The sequence below is a fragment of the Anas acuta genome, chromosome 17 (assembly GCF_963932015.1).
Source record: "Anas acuta chromosome 17, bAnaAcu1.1, whole genome shotgun sequence".
Taxonomy (NCBI): domain Eukaryota; kingdom Metazoa; phylum Chordata; class Aves; order Anseriformes; family Anatidae; genus Anas; species Anas acuta.
The window spans coordinates 14,054,447-14,078,194 of record NC_088995.1 but is presented as its reverse complement, the minus strand read 5'-3'; the positions used below and the strand labels follow the sequence as shown (position 1 = coordinate 14,078,194).

At 36.8% G+C, this 23,748-nt stretch overlaps 1 protein-coding gene across 6 annotated transcripts in view; it reads left to right on the top strand.

Moving 5' to 3' along the window:
• Positions 1-23,748, top strand: part of GLT1D1 (glycosyltransferase 1 domain containing 1) — a 72,710-nt gene that overhangs the window by 32,507 nt on the left and 16,455 nt on the right. For all 6 annotated transcript variants that reach the window (XM_068653588.1, XM_068653593.1, XM_068653589.1 and 3 more), the window contains 5 exons: positions 3,601-3,696; positions 4,763-4,812; positions 9,039-9,082; positions 10,535-10,655; positions 17,644-17,742. In XM_068653588.1, coding sequence (XP_068509689.1) covers positions 3,601-3,696; positions 4,763-4,812; positions 9,039-9,082; positions 10,535-10,655; positions 17,644-17,742 — 410 coding nt within the window. The remainder of the gene's footprint in view (positions 1-3,600; positions 3,697-4,762; positions 4,813-9,038; positions 9,083-10,534; positions 10,656-17,643; positions 17,743-23,748) is intronic.

Below are 23,748 nucleotides of genomic sequence, written 5' to 3'. Positions count from 1 at the left end.
TTTTTTTTTTTTTTTGCCAGTGAGTATGGACAAATCTTTCCATTTTATATTTGCTTTGCAAAGCAAACAGAAGGATGCGTGAGCTAGGAGGTAATGAAGCACATTGTGCTGTTTCAAATCTTTGTTTTTGTAACACTAACAGAAACCGGGAAAAAGAGACACAAGCATTTCTTTGTTATTTGGGTGTTGCATGTCATTCAAACAATACAGCAACACACTGAATGTATCAAAACAACAAGTCAGTTGATTGTGCCATAGTGGTGTATTTCCATTTCAGAAATGAATCACATGGGGCTGTTGTATCTTACAACTGATTAAGTAGCCTATGTGGGGAAGACAGAATGATAGCAAAAACTCAGATACTGAAACTCTGTTTATGCTCCAGGAAAAATCAAAAATGTCTTCTTTCAAATACCAGTTTTCACCCAGCTGTTGGCTATAGCTGTTAAAGGCAGCTATTGCAGTTATTCTGTTAAGATGTCCCCCTTGTTAGTGTTCTTGTGAGGAGAAGACATACTAAAATTATTGCTTTCTAATACAAAAGGTTGTATTTTTTTTCTCACAGTAGGGGTGCTGACAAGGCTTGAGAGAGCAACAGATCAGAAAAAAAAACAACTATGCAGGTGTCATCATGATGTGTAAATCTAACTATTTCAAGTGAATGAGTAGAAAACTAATAAATACACAGGTGCTTCTTAACCTTGTTCTTAAGTAGACAGAGTGAGTAAACTCCCAACACTGAGCAGGGGCTGTGATGTGCTGGTAATGCAGTCTTGTCAGGAATGTCGTTATATGTTTCTAAGTGGATTGAGTTGGTGAGAGTCTGCCTGTAAAAATGAATTAGGTGATAACTATGATCTACAGCATACAATAAAGTAAAACTACAACTGACTCTCACTTCACTAAATTGAGTGGCAGAGGCAAATCCTTTCCTGAATAGCCCTTCTTTGACAGCTTTTAGAAATGCCGTGCAGGATCCAATCTCTAGTGTAGTGTGCCCAATATCTTCTATCTGAGAGAAAAGTGAGAAACATTCCGTAATAGAGAAGTAGTGCTTTCTACAGTTTCATGAAGGGGGCAATCTGCCAGTTATAATTCAGGCTTGTGAATGTTTATTCAAAATAATAAATCAAATAAGTGGACTATTTTCTTTAATGAACATTTTTTTAGGTAGTTGCAGTAGTGAAATAATTAAACTGTTAGTCATGAGATTCTTAGGAGAAGTACCTTTAAAGGCCATGGATCTGAACGGAAAAATCCAAATTTCAAAGTGTAATTACAGTCTGTAGGGCCTTTTTCCGATTTCTGTTTTGGTTTAAGTTTTTTTGTATGGGGATCAGAATGATAATCAGGACTGCATAGAGTTGGTCTGTTAGGGCTTTTCATTGTTAGAGCACTTTAAACCCTTGTCTAATAAAATGAAAAGACTGAAAGCTTTAAGATAGAAACAAAAAGATATTAAGAGAGAAGAAGCAGTTATTTTAAGCATGGTTAATGTTGATTAGTATGCTGTCAGATCAAGAGTGCAATAATTTTGTAATCTCTATGTGAGAACAGGGAGACCTGATTTCTCACTACTGTCTCACCGAGCCTTCAGTGGTAACTTTAAGCTTGTTCCAAAATAGCCAGAGCTGAACATCAATAGGTGGGAGTTCATAATATAAAATGAATATTTGTGCCATATGGATAGTTAAAATGCAATCTCAATTTTGTCGACATGTTATAGTAATTTGTTTCAGTTTGTCATGAATTGAGACCGCTGCTGCATGTATTAAAAACAAATAGAATTAATGGACCATTGCACCAGAACAATGGCTTTTTCAATCCAAATGTTTCTGTATTATAAATTACAAATTATTTCTTGGTCCAATAACCAGTAAAATATTACTTACCGTGTCTGCTTCAGCCACTCTTGACAGCTCAAGCTGTTTACGTTAAATGGAACTGACTTAATAATGAACCCTGTGACAGGGACCATTTAAAAGTCCCTGAACTGGATTTTAATTTTAAAACTAATAGCAGCTGTGTATGCACCACTCTCCTGGCTTTTACCCCCTGCCGTAGAGAGGTTTGTTGCAAAGCTCATATTAAGCCAGTCCCTTGACACAAGAAGAGACATTCCTGTTTTTTCCAGGGCCTGGAGCAGACCCTGCAGTTAAGTAATACAACACGGTAAAGAAATGTAAGTTGGTACCAAGTTTGGGTGATCTCAGATTCCAAACTGCAGCAATTCAGTCATGCCATATAGCAGCTGAGGGGCTGCTGTGGCTGGTGGAGAGTGGAAGCAAAAGGGAAGAGGAAGCCTCAGAGAAGGGAGCTCTGCAGTGTTCAGCAGCAGGGGATGGCAGAGCCACCACAACCATTCTGCTGCCTTCCTCTGTTAATCACACGTTCCATCGAGAGAAAATCTGACCATGCAGCAGAGCCCTCCTGGTAGCTATGTGACATAGTCCCAGTGTGTGGCCAATGCATTAATGTCCCACAGACACCCTGAAGAGCTACGGTTTGATGCTCCTTGTTACAGAATCACAGAATCATCTAGGTTGGAAGAGACCTCCAAGATCACCGAGTCCAATCTCTGACCTAACACTAACAAGTCCTCCACTGTTCAGCTGACTAGTGTTAGATAATGTTATCCATCCTTGCCATGAGCTCAATAAAAACATGCACTGAAGGACAGCAAGCTAATCTGCTCTGTACAATAAATCAGAGAACATTGCACCCTCTCTAGAGTTTATTAAATTATGTTGTTATGAGTGTGTTCATTTAGCACATCTGAATTATTTTATTATAAACACATTTTACCAAAATTCATCACTAAGTGACCCTTCTTTAGAAGTATGTTCTGAATTAATTGTGCTGTTATATAGCCACTGGCAACTGCAATAACATACATCTGACCTTCCTTTTTTAAGATAGCCTGCAAAATGTTTTTTTGTGGGTTATTGTGGTATATTTGCAAGAGGGATTTTTGATGTTAAAAATGAACATGTTGAGATTTTTTCCAAAATAAATTTATTATATTAAAAAATATTCCTATATATTTTTTATTTGCATTTCTTTACAATAGCATTAAAACAAATGCTTTGGAATAATTTAACTTCTGGTTAAATATTCTGTAGTAGTGTTGGCATGTTAGGGATAGATAACTATTAGACATTTAGCTGATCTTTTATAACAATGTGTATCTGACCAAGCCTCACAATATCCTTGAAACAGGTGTTGAATTATTATATGAATGTATATTTATTCTTATGGGTAGAAGAACTGAGAAACACACTGATTTGTATAGTTGCCCAGTCAGTCAAAGCTGATTTCGGGTGTTGAAGAATACTGACTACCAATTTATTTCTCCAAATCCTGCACATTCACTGCCTCTTGAAATGAACTCATATGCACTGTAGAATGATATGCATGATTAAGTTCTCCAGTGAGTTGATTTGAGGATTAGTGTCAGAGCAAGAAACAGAGGGAACCATAATGAGAAGTTTTCAGATACCCTGATACTGCTGTTACCATTGTATGTGCTTATTCATTAAACGATTTAGAGTGATTTAACTTTTTTATCTGCATTCAGATTTTTAAAATGTTTTGTTACAGATATTCCTACAGATAGAGACAATTTACACGTGTTTCTTTTGATATGTGGACTTCGGAGAGTCAAAGACCCTCTGTATTTAGTAGATGTATTTTCAGGTAGGTATTTGGTATTTGTTTTGTTCCTGGATGTAGAAAAAATTCTTTTCGTGTTTACAAGTTTGGCATAAGCTGTCTTATTCATTGCAGAAAACTTCATAATATATTTATATTTTTAAAATGCACATGTAACCATTGATCTGTTCAATGCATTATTTCTGTACTGCATCTTTTTCAGCCTGCTGGGAATAACAGCATTAAAATCAAAGCACTATTTGATGCCTTTACTTGTGGGTAAAACTGTTTTGCTGATACATACAATATTAATGGAAGACAAAAGAAGGATTCACCTACTTCAAAATAACTTTTTTTTATCTTACTGTCCTGTGGCTGTTAGACTGATTGGCATGTGTGCTAAGTAATACCACTAAAGTTACAAGCAAATTTTACCACCCATCTTTATGAAGTTTTCTTATAGTCACATAAGTGAATGGTTTGCTAGGTTCTCAGCTTGTATCTGTAAAAGTTTTGGGTATTCCAAGCTGGGAATTTAGCCTCAGCTGTTCTGTTTACTTTTATGAGCCTTCACTGCCTTGTGATGTTCAGTAACAAAAGTAGTTTATTAATGTCAAGTATTGGTTTTGTGATAGGGTTCTATTCTGGTCGTGGAAGAATGGCAGATTTCTCTGTGTACATTATAACTGAGTATTAATTGCAGTGGTTGCAGTTGCTTCCAAATATGCCTTTACATAAGAGGAAAATTTCAAATCATTTTGTCTTAGTGGCTAGGGTCACTGCATTCAATAGAGCATTGTTTTCATGAGATGATTCAAAATTAATATCTGAGCTTAGTTAAATAACCCTTGAATCGAATCATAAGAGATTTCATGAAGCAGAAATGCTGAATACTAAATTTTAGATATACTAATCATTTGAATTCTGAGCAGTAATCTGAGGGCAGAGCATGAAATCTGTCCTTTAGGTAGTAATACAATATTTGCCTAGTTCTACTTTATACATGAAGCTATTTACATTGATTTTAGAGAAGGAAGAGTATTTCTTGTGCTTTAAAATAATATTTAAAATTAGTAATTTTGATTAATAAAAAGATGTTCTTCTGTTTTAGATTGGCACAGAAAGGATCCCAGTGTCCATCTGGGCATAATTGGACCTGCAGTAAGTTGTTAGAATTACTAGTACTATTTTATTCGCATGTTCATTCCTAAATACTTCCTCTTGCTCATGTGAGATACCGCAATAATTCTTTCCAAACTGAACCTATGTCAGAGGACTTCTGACTTTCATAGAGGTAAGAAGGTGCAAATCTAGCAGTTGTAAAGGCTTTTCACAACAGGTCTGAACTGTGGAAGTGGAAGTGTTTCCAGTGCTCTGACTTCCAAAGTTCAGAGTTCTGCTAGCAGCTAGAAGTCCAACTCACTCAGCATGTGCTCCACTTTTTGTCGCAAAAGTGAAAGCAGCTAGGAGGGTTTTCTAAGAGGATATGCACTAAGTTAGTCCAATTCTAACAATAGTTTATAGCAACTGAAGTTTAAATACAATAAAAAAACAAATAGTTTTAAAACAATGTTTTAGCAACAAAGTTTATAGCAACTGAAAATCTGTTTTATGCATACTTTTTTTTTTTTTTAAAGGCCATGTTTGATACATTTGAAAGTTATGATTTCTAATTGCCTCTCTTTTCACAAGCAAGAGAAGCTCTTGGAACCTCTTTCCTCCAGCCCCATGATTTTCAAATCAAGTATTATGATTTCTGAGGAAGTGGCAAGACTGAACCTCACTGAAGAGGGAAGCATGCACCGTGTTAGCCAAGAGCTAATTAGCCAGAGGTCTAGAAAAGGCAACCCATAGCCTTTATCTAACCAGTGGAAAGGGTATGACTAGGCAGCTGTGTCATATGAAAAAAAATCTTACTTATGCTAAAACTGTACTAAAGCTTCATTGTTTTATTTGGGTAATGTGTTTGGGTCTCTCTATCAGTCTTATCTCTGCTTTCTCTTTACAGGAGAATGAAAACTTTGCAGGAAGTCGATTTTATGAGAAAATACATAAAATCTGAATGGGCAAATATGTTTCTGTTTTCTCCTTCTGTTTTGTTCTTTGCAAATATAAAGACAATATTTTATTTTTAAACCTATTTTTACATTTTTATTTTATCGGCATTTTTTTTATACTAATACACAAAATGGTTTGAAAGTGAACTTATATGGAAGGTAAAACTAGAGCAGGTGTAATGAAGCTGTGCTTTAGAATTAAAAGATGTGCTTCCTGCCTCCAGTGAGGATTTTAGACATTTTGGTCATCTTTTTAAATTTGTTTTGCTTTCTCATAGTAAGTTACCAGAAATAAACCTGAGGCAGTGCATAGGAGTCAAACCTGTGGCAGTGCAAAGGAATCAATGACTAACATCTGTAAAATATTTAAAGATATTTCTCCCATAGTGTTGTAATATCACTAAAGGATGAAAGTAAGTTAATTTAGATGCTAGCTGCCAAATTGTTTCAGCTGAATTAAAACTATATTTTTGGCTAGTTGTTAGTTGTCCTGAATTGAAGTAGTAGAGCTACAGGTTAGGTCTGAAAACATTTAATTTCCTTAATCTTTTAGTGTATGGAAAAGATAATGTTGAATGGCTGAATTTAGTGTTTTAGCTAGGATTTTAAATTTCTAGTGCATTTGCTGCAGGCAGATTATGTTGCATTGCATACAGTAATTATGTTATTTAGTTCTATGGGAAGCTCAGTCTTGCTGAGCCTCCTCAACATTGATCAGATAAAAATTGTAATGTGGGTTTACCTGCAGCTGTGAATAAAGCTGATTTCTTTCACAGCAATACTGCTGAAGCCTCACAAACCAGACCAACTGAGCAAATTCTTCCTATCTACACTGAATATGCTTGCAGATGTAGCTTTTGACTCTTTAGTACTCTGGGTGATAATCTGACAGAACTTTAAGTGTACTAAGACCTGTTTTTTTGTTTGTTTGTTTTGTTTTGTTTTTCTACGATGTCTATAGGGCCACAACAGCCACAGCATCACAATGCAGATGTTTCTGGGCCATTGCTTCACTCTGAGTTCATTTTCATATTACAGCAATGTAGTATACTGTATAGAAGTTCTGAAAGATTTTGGTCATGGTAGGCCTTGTTCTTAACAGGCACCTTCATCTTTAGGCAGCATTTGGTAACTTTCGGCACTGTCAAACATCTCAGATATTTTTTTGCTGGTCAGCAGCATAGATCTTTCTTTAAAGGATATCTGGTCTTGTTAGTTGATCAAATGTGCAGCTCTCTGAAGGCTCTTCCTCTGTTAAAAATGGATGGAGGATTTTTTAACAGAAGATGATAGGTAACTGTTGATCATATTTGCCTGGTATGTTGAAAGGTAACAAAATAAAGTATGACAACAAACACTCATCTATGTATAGAAGAAATGGACTATGGAGACTTTTGGGGCAGAAGTAATAATTTTGCCTTTTCAGTAGCTTTTTCTGAGACTGCTGAGTTCCTAGGCATCCTGCCACAGTCAGTTGGCTTTGGAAACATTCACATTTTTTAAATGTATTTCCAACTTACTGAACAGCTTATGTTGTATTCAATTTTCTGTTATATTGAGGCTGTGGTTAGATAACTGTGCCCCCACAAGTTCCTAAATGTAGCTCAGGGGGATCACTTCTCTAAGTCATTGCTACACCCATCCTGAAAGTAATATTTTAACTGAATTATATTCAGGCCAGACTTCTTGGAATATCTACCAATAGAAGAATGCTGCTTAAAGGATTGTTCTGTTCCTGAGACAGATGGCAATTTCTTGGCTTCCAGAGAAGTAGATAGGATAGGAATTAATATCTTACAAATTTTATGAGTCACAAGCTGTAGTTTTTTTTAGCCTTCTAAAGGTAGAAGAGCAAAAGACCATATCCCACTGCATGTTAAATCACTTCCAAGTACTCCATTGATTTTAAAGGAAACTCGGTATAGTTCCTCATGAGAGGAACTCAAAATAGTACTTTAGGGAGAAAGCTGAAAAGATGTTTATACAGAAATAGCAGCCACAAAGTTCAATATAAAGTATCCAAGGAACCTGTGACTTGACAATGCTGGCTTCGTGTACAGGTCTGTAGCATACTGTCACCCGGATTAGGAAGTGCTTCAGTAAAGGGTACCTTATTTTTTCCCCAGCTGTTACCAAAAATACATTTCTAAACAGTTACACGAGTCTTTTTTTTTTTTTTTTTTTTTGCATGCAGTAGGAGTTCATTCCTTCGTACAGTGCTGATTTGCTTGTACCTTTTGATTTATGAAGCCCTGCTTTCATTAAATAATTATTCTTATGTTCAATGTACACCATCATAAAATCAATTCTGAGTTTTTTCCAAGAGGGTTTTCTAAAATGCTTTGTTAGGGCTTTCTATCTTTTAGCGTGTAAAAGCAAAACAAAACAAAAATGAAAAAAAAAATATTAACATGATTAAAAAAATGAGCCATATTGTTCCCAGGACTTACAACTGCTGTATGCTGTGTGAACTATCATAAATTGATCCAATATAGCAGTCTGTCTTAATAAAAAGCAGTCTACTTCTGTTCTTCATGTCTAGTTAAGGATTTCCAAGTTCTGTTTATTTCTTTTAAATGTGTTAAATGAAAGTAGCAGTCATAGTTAAGCTTTGTAAATAAAACTGTTGGAGTTAATTGCCCATCTTAGAAAACATTTTAATAACTCTAGTATGTCTTCAATGTTATGCTATGTTTTAAAATTTTGTGTTTATTAGTTTTCAAGCAAATGTTTCTGCCAGTGTGTAACATCTATTTGCCTGTCACCATTTACATGCAGATTGCTTTCTGTGTTAACTAAAGTCTGAAAAGTTCCTTCCCTTCCTCACACTGGTAACCTCATACATAAAGGGACAATTGCTTGGCTCCTCACTTAGGCAGTAAGTTGTCAAATCCATCATTTGAATCACGTTAGCCTTTGCAAAGTCTTCTGAAAGCAGTCATTCATGTTAAATAGATCTACCTCTAATTAGAACCTGCAGCCAGAGGGGGATGTCAGGGGAGAAGAAACAGAACCTCCCCTTTTGACAGCAGCCCAGAGCTCCACTGCATCAGGTTAGTCACTGAAACTGAGACTGGGGTAGTCAATTCACTCTGCTGTGCTGTGCACTCACACCCCTAGCTGGGTATTCTAAGAGTCAGTCTTCACAAGAGCATTTGTCTGAAGAGTCAAGTGTAACTCCACCAAGTTACTGATCTTTGTTATGATTTTGAAGCTCAGCATACTCATACATTTTATTAAAAAATGTACTAAAAATTATTTTTCTTTTCTTGGTATTTCAAATGTTGTGCTGCAGTACTGCCCTTTACCTGTGTGTATATTCCTTTCTAGGTTGATCCACTTTTTACAAATGAAGTTAAAGAAAAAGTTAAGAGGTAAGAATTAATGTTAAGCCTTTTATCTGCTCCAAATGAAAGCAACTGGCTGGGTAGCTTTTTAAGATCATGTGCATAAATGCTTTTTTTATATATAAATGGTCATACATTCAAACTCTCTGTATGACTAACAAATGTATTTGGATTATTTGGCATGTGATATTCTCAGACCACCTATTCTACATACTTTAAATTTTAGATTAGCCAGTAGATCTCTTCACGTTTTATGTTAAGTCACATCTGACTTAGGATCAGGTATGATTCATATTTATTACTTTTTTATGTATCATTGTGTCTTTCATCTTGACTTCAGCAAGATGTTGCATCCTGTTGGTGGGTGAATGAGTACGTAGAAAAGATAACCATGTGTAGCTTTTTTCTGGCCCTACTTTATGAGTTTCCTGACTGGAAGGTATAAATTTTAGAGAACAGAGGTATTTCTTTTTTTGACTGCAAAACCTAGAATTTTCTGGCTAGAACAGAACAAACATATTATCTCAGATTGATAATATCAGCTATATGCCTGAATTAAAATCTGCATAAAGTATCTGTTTTGCAGACAGATAATTTTTTTATCAGGTTATTTATGGGAAACGTGTTTCCTGTAATCATGCATTAATACTTCCCCTAATATAGTTATTTATCTCTGCAGAAGCTGGATGTTACTGCAGAATCAGAACATCAATTTCTAACAAAGTCTAGTTGATGGGGGGGAGGAGGCCGGTGTTAGGGTCAAATGCTTTTCCATCTGGCTTTGTGATCTCATGTCAAGGATAAAGAGGCAGGAGTGGACTCATCAACAGGAGGAGATGCTGGCTCTTTGAAAAAAAATCCTAAAGGTCCCACCCACTTCATTTGAGACCGAACACCTCATTACCCTATTATTCCATTCTGCACCCTTGATTTGATTGACTTTGCTTAAACTGGGGAAGATGACAACAGGAAGAATGTAAACATTCAGAAGAGAAAAGTGCTTATCCTAAAAGAAGAAGCAGATGATATGTTTGAGAACCTTGATCCATCCCAAAAAGCCAACATCTGAAAAGTCAGCATCTCCTGCAGCTGACCATTCAGACCGTTGCGCTCCCTTTCCCTATGTTTCTCAAAAGTCACCATCGAACTCAGCTCCTTCATCTGTGAGACTGACTGATTGTGGTTAACAGAGCCTGGTGTTAAGTGATTGGTTCTAAAACTCCAGAAGAACAGACAGTGAAGTGGTAGGTAGCAAGATATACCCGTTTATAATTGCATTTATAAATTTATAGAAATATATGCGTTTATAGAAAGCTAACAAAAACACGGCAAAGTGGCTTGCCCATGGGAAAGCAATCGTTAATATCAGAACCATGCCTGAACTTCTCTGACCATCTTTCATCATTGTCTTCGGTTTTAGGAAGAATTCTGAGAGTATGTTCTTAGAAGATGTCTTATTTGTGTGCATTTTATTTCTAGGGCACCTGGAATACATTTATTACAGGAGATGCCACAGGATGATCTTCATGCTGCTATGAAAAGGTGCTTTGCTGTGGTGAACAGCTCAATTTCAGAGGGGATGTCTGCTGCAATCCTGGAGGTAATTGCATCTTAGCAATGTTTATCAGTGAGGTTACAGTGAATCTGAAATTGCCTTTTATCACTGGAAATGTTTGTCAACATTTTATGTCCATGTTTCAAAGCTAGTGAAGACAAAACTAAACTATTTCTTTTTGCAAGTGTCGTTAATTAAGATTTTTATCCCTTCAACTGACAGATTTTTATGGTTTGTCTAATTTTTTTAAGGACTGAATGTAATTTTATCAATCCTGTTAAATTAACAATATAGATGTGAGATACGAGAATCATTCTGATTTACTAAGGATGTCACTATTTTTGATAAAACGTCCACTTTGCTACAATGTTGCTAGAATAGACTTTCATTTATTTTTACATCCTTTCAAAAAGCAATCTAAGAGCTTTATTTGGTTATTTAATTATGAAATGATTAATGAATGAATGACATGCTCATTTAATTTTTTATGTCAACAGTATTGAAAATTAATAACCAGGTTTCATACTTGTCAAAGTAGGACCCTGCTTAGTATCAATAGATTCCAGGATCATAATAAATATATATAAAGTGGAAGTTCTTTGGTTGGATGCTTTTTACTTTCTTTTTTCTTTGTGGCTGCTGAATGATGATCTCAGTGATCACAGAAAGTATTATACAATTTGTGTTAATTAATTACATTTTGCTGTTTGTAATGAGTAATCACACATTGCATTTCCAGCATGCTTTTCATCCACACATCCTAAAGGTGTTCATAAGTAAGAACTAAGTGAACATGGTGAGAATTAGGAAAATCAGGTGATGGTAAGATAACAAATTTGTATTTTCTTTCTGAGAAGAGATCACAGAGGTGAAACCAGATGCTTCTTCAGAGCAACAATGCTATCTATATAAACAAAAAATACTACAGATTGTGACATTTCCAAATTTATCAGTGTGGCAGTAGTTGAGATGAAATGGAGTGTATTAACACAGTACACACAACCAAGTCAGTGACTCAGAGAAGTAAATGTTAAGTACCTGTCACCTCCTTCCAGCCAGCTACATGTTCCCTTCAGGAGCACTCACAGAACAGTTGACCAAAAATAAATCTGATTTACTTCCTGAGAATGTCAGTGAGTTAGAGAAGAAAAAAAAAAATAATAATAAGCAAAACAGAGAGACTGTTAAAAGACAAGGCAACAGAAGTGCAAGTGTGCTTGGCCTGGTACAAGCTGTTATGAAAATGCAGGACTGATGAGTCAATTCGAATAATTTTCTGCAAAATATTGTGGAATCCAATCAGATTTGAGCAGTTAAAAGGCAATTTCCTCAGCTTTTATCAGGGAAGAGAGCAATCCTGCATATACAGTGTCTTAACAAATATGTAGTAACTCTAAGCAAAATGATAATTCCAGTTTACTTCAAAGGTAATGTTGAGCCTGCTTCAGGGATTACTGATTTTTGCTTTCCTCTACATATGAGCTTCTGAGCTGTCACAGTTCACATTTTACCACTACTCATTTCATTTTACACTGGTACACCAGGATTGATGAAATTTCATAGTTTCTTTAGTATCTCTAGTAAGACACATCTAGCTCTTCTGTGGTGCTGCCTCTTAATCTGCTCCCTCGGTGGGAGTGCTTGTGTGGAGGTGCTCCTGAGAGTTTTGCTCTCCCAGTCCCAAAGTGAGTTCAGAAAAATGGGGCTGTTGATGGGTGAGATAGTTGCTGTTGATAGCTGCTTACCTTTTGTATTAGCTCTTATGTTGCTACACCTTCCTGTGTGTAGTTATGTGAGAATTATTATAAAGAACCACAAAAAGACTACATATTCTTGTTTAGAAATTATGATCCTGTGCAGGGAGATCTTCACAGGGAGAAAAATAAATCTATAACAGGTATAACCCTCTTTCCACCAGCCTCTGTCCTATATTAGCCTTGTTGTTGAAGAGTGGAGGAAAGGTAACCTAATCTCTTAACTCATAGCTTGGAGTTTATCATGGAAGTCATATAATAGCGATAAAAAGAGCTGGCATACTTTCAGAAGCCTGAGCATGCTAGTTTGGGTGCATATCTGATACAAGTGAATGAATTACCAATTGCAGGCACAAACTGCAATCTTGCATTATAGGAAGGAAAGTCTAATAGGTATGACACAGGTGGTGTGAGACAACAGCTCTGGTCTCAGTTGAGTCAGGATTTTTGCATGTGACCTTGGACGGATCAGTTGATTGGTCCTTTATCCACATTTTCACTTAGAAAATATGGATACTTTTTCACATGGCAGATAAAAAAAAAACATTTTTGATTCTGAGCTGTTCAAATATTGCAATAAGGAATGAATGTGTGTCCTCTGGGCCATTGACTATTGGTTAAACCCTGTAAAATTAGGAGGAAGCTTAGTCTAGATTACAGTGTCAGAGTTGTTCCCATCATCTCATAAAGCAGAATTAGATCTTTAGTTACTTCTTAAGAAACTACCTGAAGCATGCCCTTTTTAGTTCCTCAGATTCATTTGAATGCTTCTTCTAAAGTGATAAGGTTTTTGATACTGTATGTCTGTTTACTAGACAGTTGTACAGTAGGATTTGATGACTTGCTTATGAAATATCCTACTGTAAATATCTCTCCCTCTCAGAAGAAGTGTCAGTCTAATAAAGTCCCTGCCAGAGATGGTTAACAGTAGGAAGGGCCATCTGCTAAGATCTTGTTAAATTAATAAGGCAGAAAACTATGTGAAAAAAACTTTTGTTCATAGGCTGGAAATAACATCTTGCTTGCATTTGGAAATGCAACTCGGATTCTCTTGGAATTTCAAAATTGAACCAGGTCATGAATCTGTAAACACTGAGCACATACATAGCTTGCTTTTAGTATGAGAAAAATATATAATAGATAAATCAGGTAAATATATAATCATATCTATTTCAAACCTGCTTTAAGGTATGAAAGAACTAGAAACTGTAGCTAATTACTTCGTCATCTAGTACTGTTATCTCAGAGATTTTGCTGTAACTAATCTGTTTTCTGTCTGGCATTTGAAGAAGAGAAAACAAGCATTAGAGTGAGCATTTGAAATACACCTCAGATCATAATTCTCGGGAGTTATGCACATTACTGTGCAAGTGCTGGTGTAACAGGCACTAGTGCTTGAAAATTTTGCATATTCTCTATATAGTTGAAAAGCAAAAGATTTGGAGTCCAGCACCACTTCATCAGAATACTTTTTTGTGCTCTCACGTGTTTTCTGACTATTCTAGAAATTATTCAATTACTATGCCTTCACATATACACATAAAAAGCCAATTAAAAAAATCTATCATAGGAGAGAAGGATGTCCAGTCTCTATTCTGCTGCAGGGCAAAATCTAGTCTTAAACAACATGTGAAGTACAGGCCTTGTAGTTTGGAATATAAGCCATAGCAAACTACAGGAACGAAAAAGGGATGTTGTGGTGGAGTAAATTTGAAGAGGGGCCACCAAAAAAGATGTATAGTATAGGAGGATGAAAAGAAGGGGCAATCAAAAAGACAAAATAGTACATAAAAACTGTATTGATTCTATAAGCCCCACACTACGGGTTAGAAATGCTTGTTGTATAACTTGATTCCAAAGCTAGAATTTGCACCCAGCACCCTTCTGACATAGCATTAAAATGCATTTGTATTCAGGATAATGTAGCCAAACAGATGGCCAATGGACTAAAATGTTACTTTATTCTATTATTTGTGGAACCTAGGTCAGTAAATTATACATATTTTCAACAATGCAAATGATTCTTTTTACTGCTTAAAAATAGACTCAGTATCTAAATTAAATTCTAAGCCACTTCATGCAGTAATTATTTACAGCACAGTCCATTTGTTTTAAGGCTGGCTGGTATAAAGCCAGCCCCTCATCATATGTATTGGGCCATCTGTTCTGTCTTTCAGTAGCTATAATTCATTGGTACCTATGTGTTTTGGGGCCTTTAAGTTTTGCAATGTAGCAGTTACTGGCCTCAAAGTCTATGAGACAAAACAAATATCTTTTCCTTTTAAGTCCAGAAACTATGGAAAATTAAATATAAACTTAGTGGCCAGCTTCAGCGAGCCATCAACTACATAGCGTTCAGAAACAGGAGTAACATGTCTTGAGATGACTAAATAAATAAATAAATAAATAAATAAATAAATAAATAAATAATGTGCACTATGGTCTAGTCTACAATGTAGTACAGCGGTACTGTGCAATCCTGTAAAACCACAGCAGGACATACAGTCTAGGACAGAACTGCCATGGGGCACTTGTATTTGACAGTCACTATCGATGGGCAGTTGGCACAGTGTTCGCTTTTCACTGTGTCTGATATACTCAAATCCAAACTCCTCTGTGCTTTGTGGATAACTATTGTGGACATAAGTTGTCACACCTGGTGTGGTTGTATAGTGTTATGCGTGTTATCTTCTTTCATTCTTTCTTTCTCTTTTTATTTAATGGTGCTCTTTCTCTTGACAATTGCTTGTTTGGAAATTGGCCAAGCCAGAAAAACTCTCACAGTTTTGTTTTTTCAAGAAAGAGATACACAGAGGTGAGGAGAAGGCCTTAGGCAGATGACAAATAATGCTGACACCCTTCAAAACCACTATTAAGTTCTTGGTTTTCAGTTCAGAAGTTCAAGTAAAATATTTTCATTCCCTGTTCAATGAACATGTTTGAGCGAGATCAACAACAGCCAGCACATTGAATGCAAGGGCATTTAAGCCTGTCAATGGGAAGGGCTGAAAGTCTGCTGAGTCAGAAATTCTGTATCTCCTTGAGAAGTTGATGCCAATGGTAACCCCGTGTAAGGCCTACCGTTGGGTAATTAAAGCCAAAAGCAATTTCCTCAACCTGCAGATTCAAAACCTGTCAGGCTGAGTGGGACACTGGTATTTAATTTCCTGGGTGAACTTTGATGTGATATGAACTTTGCTGTGATATGAACTTTGCTATACTGATAAGAAGATACTGTCATCATTTTTTAAAATCTATCTTTGGATAACAGATTTGTTTAACAGTAAAGTCAGAGGAAATGACAATAATCCATGGATGACTGAAAACTATATAACATCTTACCAAATTATTATTTTTAATAGAAAAACTCAACAACTTTAGATAGTAAAATTCAGAAATCTGGTCTGTAGTTTTTACACTTTTCATTTATTTAGTCTGGTTTGTGTTCACTTCATTAACCTATTGGCCTCAAGCTGACCGAGTAGTTCCTGATACAAAGTGTGGAACAAGTTATGTCATTAAGGGTTATTATTTTTAGAGCTAACTGCTGCAAAGCAGATGTTTGTGCCAGAAGGAATGTAGAATTTCTGTGTCCAGAGTAAATTCACTTACAGTTGTGATTTACACAGTGTTTCTCATGGAAATTTTAAGCTATTAACACGTTGATTAGTCACAGCATTCCTTCACTGTTCAAAACATAATTGGGTCTATACATGACCAGTCAGGGTATTTTTGTCTCCAGTTTTGTCTAAACAATTCTCTTGTTTTTGTTTTTGTTTCGTTTTTTTTTTTTTTTTATTATTATTATTATTTATTTATTTCATTTTCTCTTGTTTTTAACTTGGAGTTTTACTTTCTTGTTTCATAGAGTGAAGGAAAATTGCTCCCCACCCAGGAGCAATTAATGACAGTAATTAAAAAAGCATTCACTCAGAAGTGACAGGGAAACAGTACGAAATGGATTGAAGATTTGGGGGAGAGAATAGCTTTCTGTTTTGACACTGTGATAATTGTGCAATATGAGTTTTTCTAGGTTTACAGTCAATGCATCTCAAGAATCCAAATTCATCAATAGCAATTAAAATTTTAGATCAGGATATGCATGAGTAAGAGAGCTGAGTGGCTAGGATTTGCATACTAGGTACTTCAAAATCTAAGCCATATTTTTTAAAGTTGCCTGGCCTTAGGTCTCTTGGAAATGGTTTACTGGCTTTGAACAGATTTTGTGCTGCATCTCTTCTCCTGATCCTGCAGGCAGCCTGAATTGCTATCAGCTAGCTACCTCATACTACCATGTTGAGACCTCCATGCTTCCTTTCCTTTTTTTGTTACTGTATATGTTTACATAAACATATATACATATACATACATAAGTATATAAATAATATAAGTAACTTATGTATATAAGTAATATACATAAGTGAATAAATAAATCAAACAACCAGCCCACGGTTTATGTGGAATCAAATTCTACTTCTTCAGATGTATCCCTTAGTCTCTGACGAATCCTATGCTAATAGCTTTGTAGGTAATATGTTTTGAAAGTGTAATGTTCCGAAAGCATAACCTTTTCTCTACCCTCCTTGGGGTAGATTTTTTTTTTTATTGTTCACAGACAGAAACTATGTCACTGCATGCTTCCCTATATTCCCTGAACACTCAAAGTCCAAGACTGGCTATAGAGACAGACACTGTCAAAAGCAAAATTCCTTCCAGAGCTTTATATAATGAATAGGAGTCAGAATTGAGGAGAAGGAGCCACTGTGACCTTTGCTCTCATTGGTGCTGCCCACTTCTCTCCAGTTCTGCACATGTAGAAAATATGTGAAAAAATGTGTTTTAATGGAGCAAGAGAACAGATATTCTATGTTGGGGAAAGTTGGCTTTTTGTGCTATAATCTCATCCGTGCACGATAATGGTAGAGTGACAACTCTGTCAAGAACTTCCAATGGGAAACAAACTGCATACTTGAGGAATAAAAGAATAAAGGATGACAAAGCTATCCCTTGATTTTCTGAATTGATTATTGCTTCTGAAAATATTTTCAACATTACAAGACTGATAAAAATGTACAGAAAATATTTCAGCGAAGGTCCATATATAAGTTCACCTTTAGAAATGATATTTTTCAGCTAAAAGTTTGAAGAGAAAGAAAGATTGGATTAATTGCTTCTGCTTTTCATTTTAATGTTGTCATCATTAACATCTAAAAATCCCTATATCCTAATAATCCGTTTATCCCTATAAACAGTTGTTTCCTTTCTTCGTATTCCTCTAGGCAATGGATTTAGATATTCCAGTGCTGGCAAGGAACATTCCTGGGAATGCAGCAATAATAAAACATAAGGATACAGGACTACTATTTTCAGATCCCCAGGTAACAAAACAACAAAGATTTAAACTAGTTTTCTTTCCCTCCAGAATTTAGGTTGACTTTCCATTACATGCTGGTGTCTCTCTGGAAACTTGGCTTTTAAGCTGAGCAGTTTATCTCAGATTCTGCTTTAACTCTAGGTGTTAGATTGCCTTTCTGGAAGCTTTGCTGTTGTCTCAGTTTTGCAGTTCACTAAACTTTTACTAGGTGTCAGCCTTGCTGAATGTTTGCATTGCCTGTGCTGCTTTAGAGCCTGCCCTCTGAATGGGGCTCTGTTCTCCTCAACTTGTTGCACTTCAGTTTTGAAGGTTCCATAAGCAAACTTTGCAATAAATATTATGCATCTGTCACATTTCTTTCCAAGCACTAACTGAAATATGAACTCACATTAGACAACCAGTAGCTGACAAAAAGAAGTGTAAGCCTGAAGTTTTAGATAATGTATTATCTAGCAGTAAATGTTCATATAAAGCAATATTAACTCAAAGATATTACTTGGTCAGAAAGTAATTAATGACTAAAATTAAGCAATATTTTAAAATAGATTTTCTGGGAAGATAAGTAAGAGTGGGGAGAGGGGGAACACAACTCTGCATATGTAAATGCTGCAATTTTTTATTTTTTTTATTTTTTTATTTTCTTGTTGGTTTGTGGCTTTGCTGTTACATATTTGTTTATGTTGTGGAAGCTGACTTTCAGATGCAGATTCGTTTATGTTTTAGTTCATTCCTTTTTCTTATGTGGTTACCCTAACTATAAAATACTGGAGGAAGTCTATGGTAGCTGCTTTTAAAGCCTCTATTCTAAAATATTACACATAGACTTTCTTGTCCTCTTATTTTTTTTAACTTGTCTAAAGACTGACTGTAACATTCTGTTAAAAAAAAAAAAGGATTTTTTTTTGTAGTCACTACTTTTGATTATGAAAAGGGAAGGATTATTTTTCATGGGTGAAAATTTTCATGGACTAACACCTTGGGCTTTTGGTTAATGGAAGATAAAGTTGGTTTTTATGAGGAGGAAACATATCCTACATTGCTCTGATGGGATCCTCTACAACTTCAAGAAAGTAGAATTGGACCAGCAAACATCATCTGCAGTGTGTAGTTCTCATCATAAATATGATCTAAGAGGCATTGTGTTGTGTTTTCAATTGGTTTGGTATGTCAGCATATTTTATTATTTATTTAGTTCACCTATTTTAATCATTTCCTGCTCTGGTCATATATATCATCATGTATAGAAAACCCATATTTAATTTTAAAACTAGTCATGAACCTATTTTGCAAGAGTTCATTCCTTTTACGATCAATTAACTAACTAACCGTGATGGCAGTTAGGGAAGAAAGCATTAAAATAATCAACTTGCTTATTACCATTATTCCATAAAACAGATTTTCCTAGATACCAATTATTAGCTAAATCCTTATTGTTTTTATCTAATTGCAAGATTAAATAAAATTTACAGGAGCAGTCTATTTGATAATTTTGCAAAGTACAAACTGTATCATATTTATCCAGTTTGTGGAATGTGTGATTAATGTATCCTATTAAATGGTGTTTAAGGAAGGTGAGTTTTCTCTGTTAGTTTTTTTTGTTGTTTTGTTTGTTTAATGGAAAAAATTCTTGTAGCTCCTTTTTTTTTTTTTTTTTTTTTTTTCCTAGAATATTCAATGTTTCCAATGGTTCTACAGAAAGATTTCTTTGTTAACTTCTGGAATTTATTTTGCTGGGGAAGCAGTCTCTCTTCTTGAGATAACCCTTGGTAATGGGGTACTTTCAGGGTAGTGGAGGCTGAGATACAAAGCTAATTATAAAATTAGTTGTACATGTGTACATGTATTCCTTGTAAGCAGCCCATTGCCTTCCATATGCTTCTTCAGAACTTTAAGGATATACGACCATGTTGAACTCACACACTGATGTCTCTCCTGATATTAATTCTGATACATTCTGTCTGGTGGTTACCTCAACATGCTCGCTATATTTGGCTTGGAATTCAGATACATTATTCATTCATACCAGACCCAATTAGTTTCATCATACATCTTTGTAAGAAGTCTCCTCTGTGATCTCAAAGCATCCTACATTCCAACTGTTTGGAATTTGAGATCAATTAAAAATATGCTATAATTGCCTTATATAGAGGAATGCATAATTTTGAGCACAGAAGTTCCAGTGATATCAGTTACTGTCACATGGATAAGGACTTTATTTTATTTCAGAGTTAGAGTCACAGACTTATTGTTCCCAGTTTTGCTGTTATTCTGTCCCAGTGGGCCACAAGATCTCTTTTTAGTGAAGATGGTAACTTGCATTAGCATATTAGCTGTCAAACTCCTAGGTAATATTTGTACTGGAATCACATGTTTGTGCAGTTAGCCTATCTTAGAAAGGAAAGTAATATCTCTTTTTTCTCTGTAAAACAGCAATTGTATATTATATTATAAAAGCCCTTCTATAATTTTGTTGGTGTCAAGTAATGTATCAGAGAGGGTTTTGTTGTCGTGGAACTTGAGGCTGGGAATGATAAGGTTGATTCCCTATGGGTTAAGATCAGCAGGAAGGCCAACAAGGCAAGCATCCTGGTGGGGGTCTGTTATAGACCGCCGAACCAGGATGAGGAGACTGATGAGGAATTCTACAGGCAGATGGCAGAAGTTGCAAAATCATCAGTGCTTGTTCTCTTGGGGGACTTCAACTTCCCAGACATATCCTAGAAGCACAACACAGCCCAGAAAAAGCACTCTAGGAGGTTTCTGGAAAGTGTGGAAGATCGTTTCCTTACGCAGCTGGTTAGTGAGCCTACCAGGGGTGCCCCTCTAGACCTGTTCACAAACAGAGAAGAACTGGTGGGAGATGTGGTGGTTGGGAGCTGTCTTGGGCAGTGACCACGAAATGGTAGAGTTCTCCATTCTTGGCGAAGTCAGGAGGGGGATCAGTAAAACCGCAGTCTTGGACTTCCGTAGGGCTGACTTTGAGCTGATCAGGACACTGGTTGGCAGAGTCCCTTGGGAGGTGGTTCTGAAGGGCAGAGGAGTCCAGGAGGGCTGGGCACTCTTCAAGAAGGAAATCTTAATGGCTCAAGAACAGTCTGTCCCCACATACCCAAAGACGAGCCGGCGTGGAAGAAGACAGGCCTGGCTGAGCAGAGAGTTGTGGCATGAGTTTAGGAGAAAACAGAGGGTTTATAATCTTTGGAAAAGAGGGCGGGTCACTCAGGAGGATTATAAGGATGTTGTGAGGCTCTGCAGGGACAAAATTAGAAACTGGCTGGATGGCCGGGCCCAAAGAGTCGTGGTTAATAGAGTCAAATCCAGTTGGAGGCCGGTCACTAGTGGTGTCCCCCAGGGCTTGGTACTGGGGCCAGTCCTCTTTAATATGTTTATCAATGATCTGGATGAGGGGATCAAGTGCACCCTCAGTAAGTTTGCAGATGACACCAAGTTAGGTGCGTGTGTCGATCTTCTCGAGGGTAGGAAGGCTCTGCAGGAGGATCTGGAAAGGCTGCACCGATGGGCTGAGGTCAACTGCATGAAGTTCAACAAGGCCAAGTGCCGGGTCCTGCACCTGGGGTGCAATAACCCCAAGCAGAGCTACAGGCTGGGAGATGAGTGGTTGGAAAGCTGCCTGGTGGAGAAGGACCTGGGAGTGATGGTTGATAGTCGGCTGAATATGAGCCAGCAGTGTGCTCAGGTGGCCAAGAAGGCCAACGGCATCCTGGCTTGTATCAGAAGCAGTGTGGCCGGCAGGGCTAGGGAGGTGATCATCCCCCTGTACTCGGCTCTGGTGAGGCCGCACCTCTAGTACTGTGTTCAGTTTTGGGCCCCTCGCTACAAGAAGGAGAAGGAGGTGCTCGAGAGAGTCCAGAGAAGGGCAACAAAGCTGGTGAGGGGCCTGGAGAACAAGTCCTACGAGGAGTGGCTGAGGGAGCTGGGATTGGTCAGCCTGGAAAAAGGGAGGCTCAGGGGCGACCTTATTGCTCTGTGTAGGTACATTAAAGGAGGCTGTAGCGAGGTGGGGGTTGGTCTATTCTCCCATGTGCCTGGTGACAGGACAAGAGGGAATGGGCTAAAGTTGCACCAGGGGAGGTTTAGTTTGGATATTAGGAAAAACTTCTTTACCGAAAGGGTTGTTAGGCATTGGAATGGGCTGCCCAGGGAAGTGGTTGAGTCACCATCCCTGGAGGTCTTTAAAAGACATTTAGACATAGACCTTAGTGATATGGGTTAGTGGAGGACTGATTAGTGTTAGGTCAGAGGTTGGACTAGGTGATCTTGGAGGTCTCTTCCAACCTAGATGATTCTGTGATTCTGTGGTTCTGTGAACTATCAACATTTGCAAATGGGTCAGAAAAATATTTGTTTGCAGAATAATACCCAAATCCAATGCAAAGCTGTTGAGGTACTTTCTTCTTGCATGGATGTCGAATGAATGCCAATCATCTTCACTCATGGTTTTTAAGATAAATTGACCATTTACATTTGTTGTTCCTTATCTCCCCAAACCATGTCAAATACAGCTTTTAAACCACTGTATACAGTCTATTGTTTGCTTCTCTTTTTCCCCATCCTGAGGTCTGTATCTCCTTTCATCTCCACCCGTGTGGCAATTTGTTAAACTGCTCTGCTCTTCCATTTTCCTGCAGCTTACAACATTCTTTCTCTTTGTTGAGCATTCTCCTTTTCTTAAACTGTGGTGGAAAAAATAAGTTTCATTCACAAACACAAGAATGATCTCTCTTCAGCTGCTTAGTGCCCCATACCTCCATGAGAAAAAAAGAGGCCTTTCAAAACAAGGTTTCTTATACTTCTCAGGATGCCAAATCTCAACTTGATAAAATTCTAACTCATAGCATGTTTCATCCTTCTGACCTCTTGTCTCTATCCACCATTTTCTGTAAATCGAAGTGTTTATTCCATTCCACACAGAAACAGGAGTTTAAAGAGACTGACATGTCTATTTTATCATACAGGTTTGTCCTTTAGTCTTTGGATGAAAGTTTGATCTAAAAGAATACACTGCAAAATGTCCAAGTTTATCCTTAGCAAAGTCAAGTAAAAGAAGGACAAGGTTAAGGTCTGCTCAGCATATGAAATCCATTCTTCTTTTTAGCCCAAAGCTAAACCAGACCACAATCCAGAAACAAACGGGAAAAAATAAATAATGAAAATCTGGAAGACTCCAAGTGAGTCTATGTGGACTCTGAATGGAGATCCGAATGGAGGCAGCTCATTACACTGAGAATAAGTTCCAGTGTGTTACATATTAGGGAAAATGCTTTTAATGGTATGGAGAGATTAGTACTTTGTTCACATGGTTGGGAAAGTCTGTTTCTGTCTTGCAGAAGCTTAAGCACCAAATATTTTTAAGAAAATGTAAAAGGAATCTTCACTGTTTCAGATGAAGAGAACCTATTTGGTTGTGATGATATAGACTATATTATAGAGCAAGAGTAGAAAACAGTGCTTGTTTTCAAGTTGTACTGGGGAGGGAAAGTTTTGTAAGATTGTAAGCCTAAATATGAGCCATCGTGTTTGGTTTGTGGACCAGCTTATCTTTTGAAAGCTAAATTAGAGGGATAGAAATTGACTGTTTCATAACTTGTATATTGTTTTAAACCATGAATGTTGTTGGCATTCTTCTTCTATTCTTGATGAAAGAGAGCTTTTGTGGTTTATAGGAAAGTAGGAAATTGTAGTCATCATTAATCATTTCCACAAATGCTGAGGTTTCATGTATGGAAATAGAGAAGGCCTTGCCAATCACTGAAGACAATACTCAGATGGAAACAGCAGTTAAAGTAAAGGTGAAAGCTATGAAACATTTTGTCCTTGATACTACATCATCTGTGCACCTTACTTTTAAATCACATCTTGATCCTGCCATTACTTGAATTTGCAAGTGTATGGAATATATGACACTGAGTTAATGTGACCTGAAAGAAAAAATGATACGAGAGAAGAATAGCCAGCTGCTTTGGGGCAAAACCATGTTAAAATGGAAGAC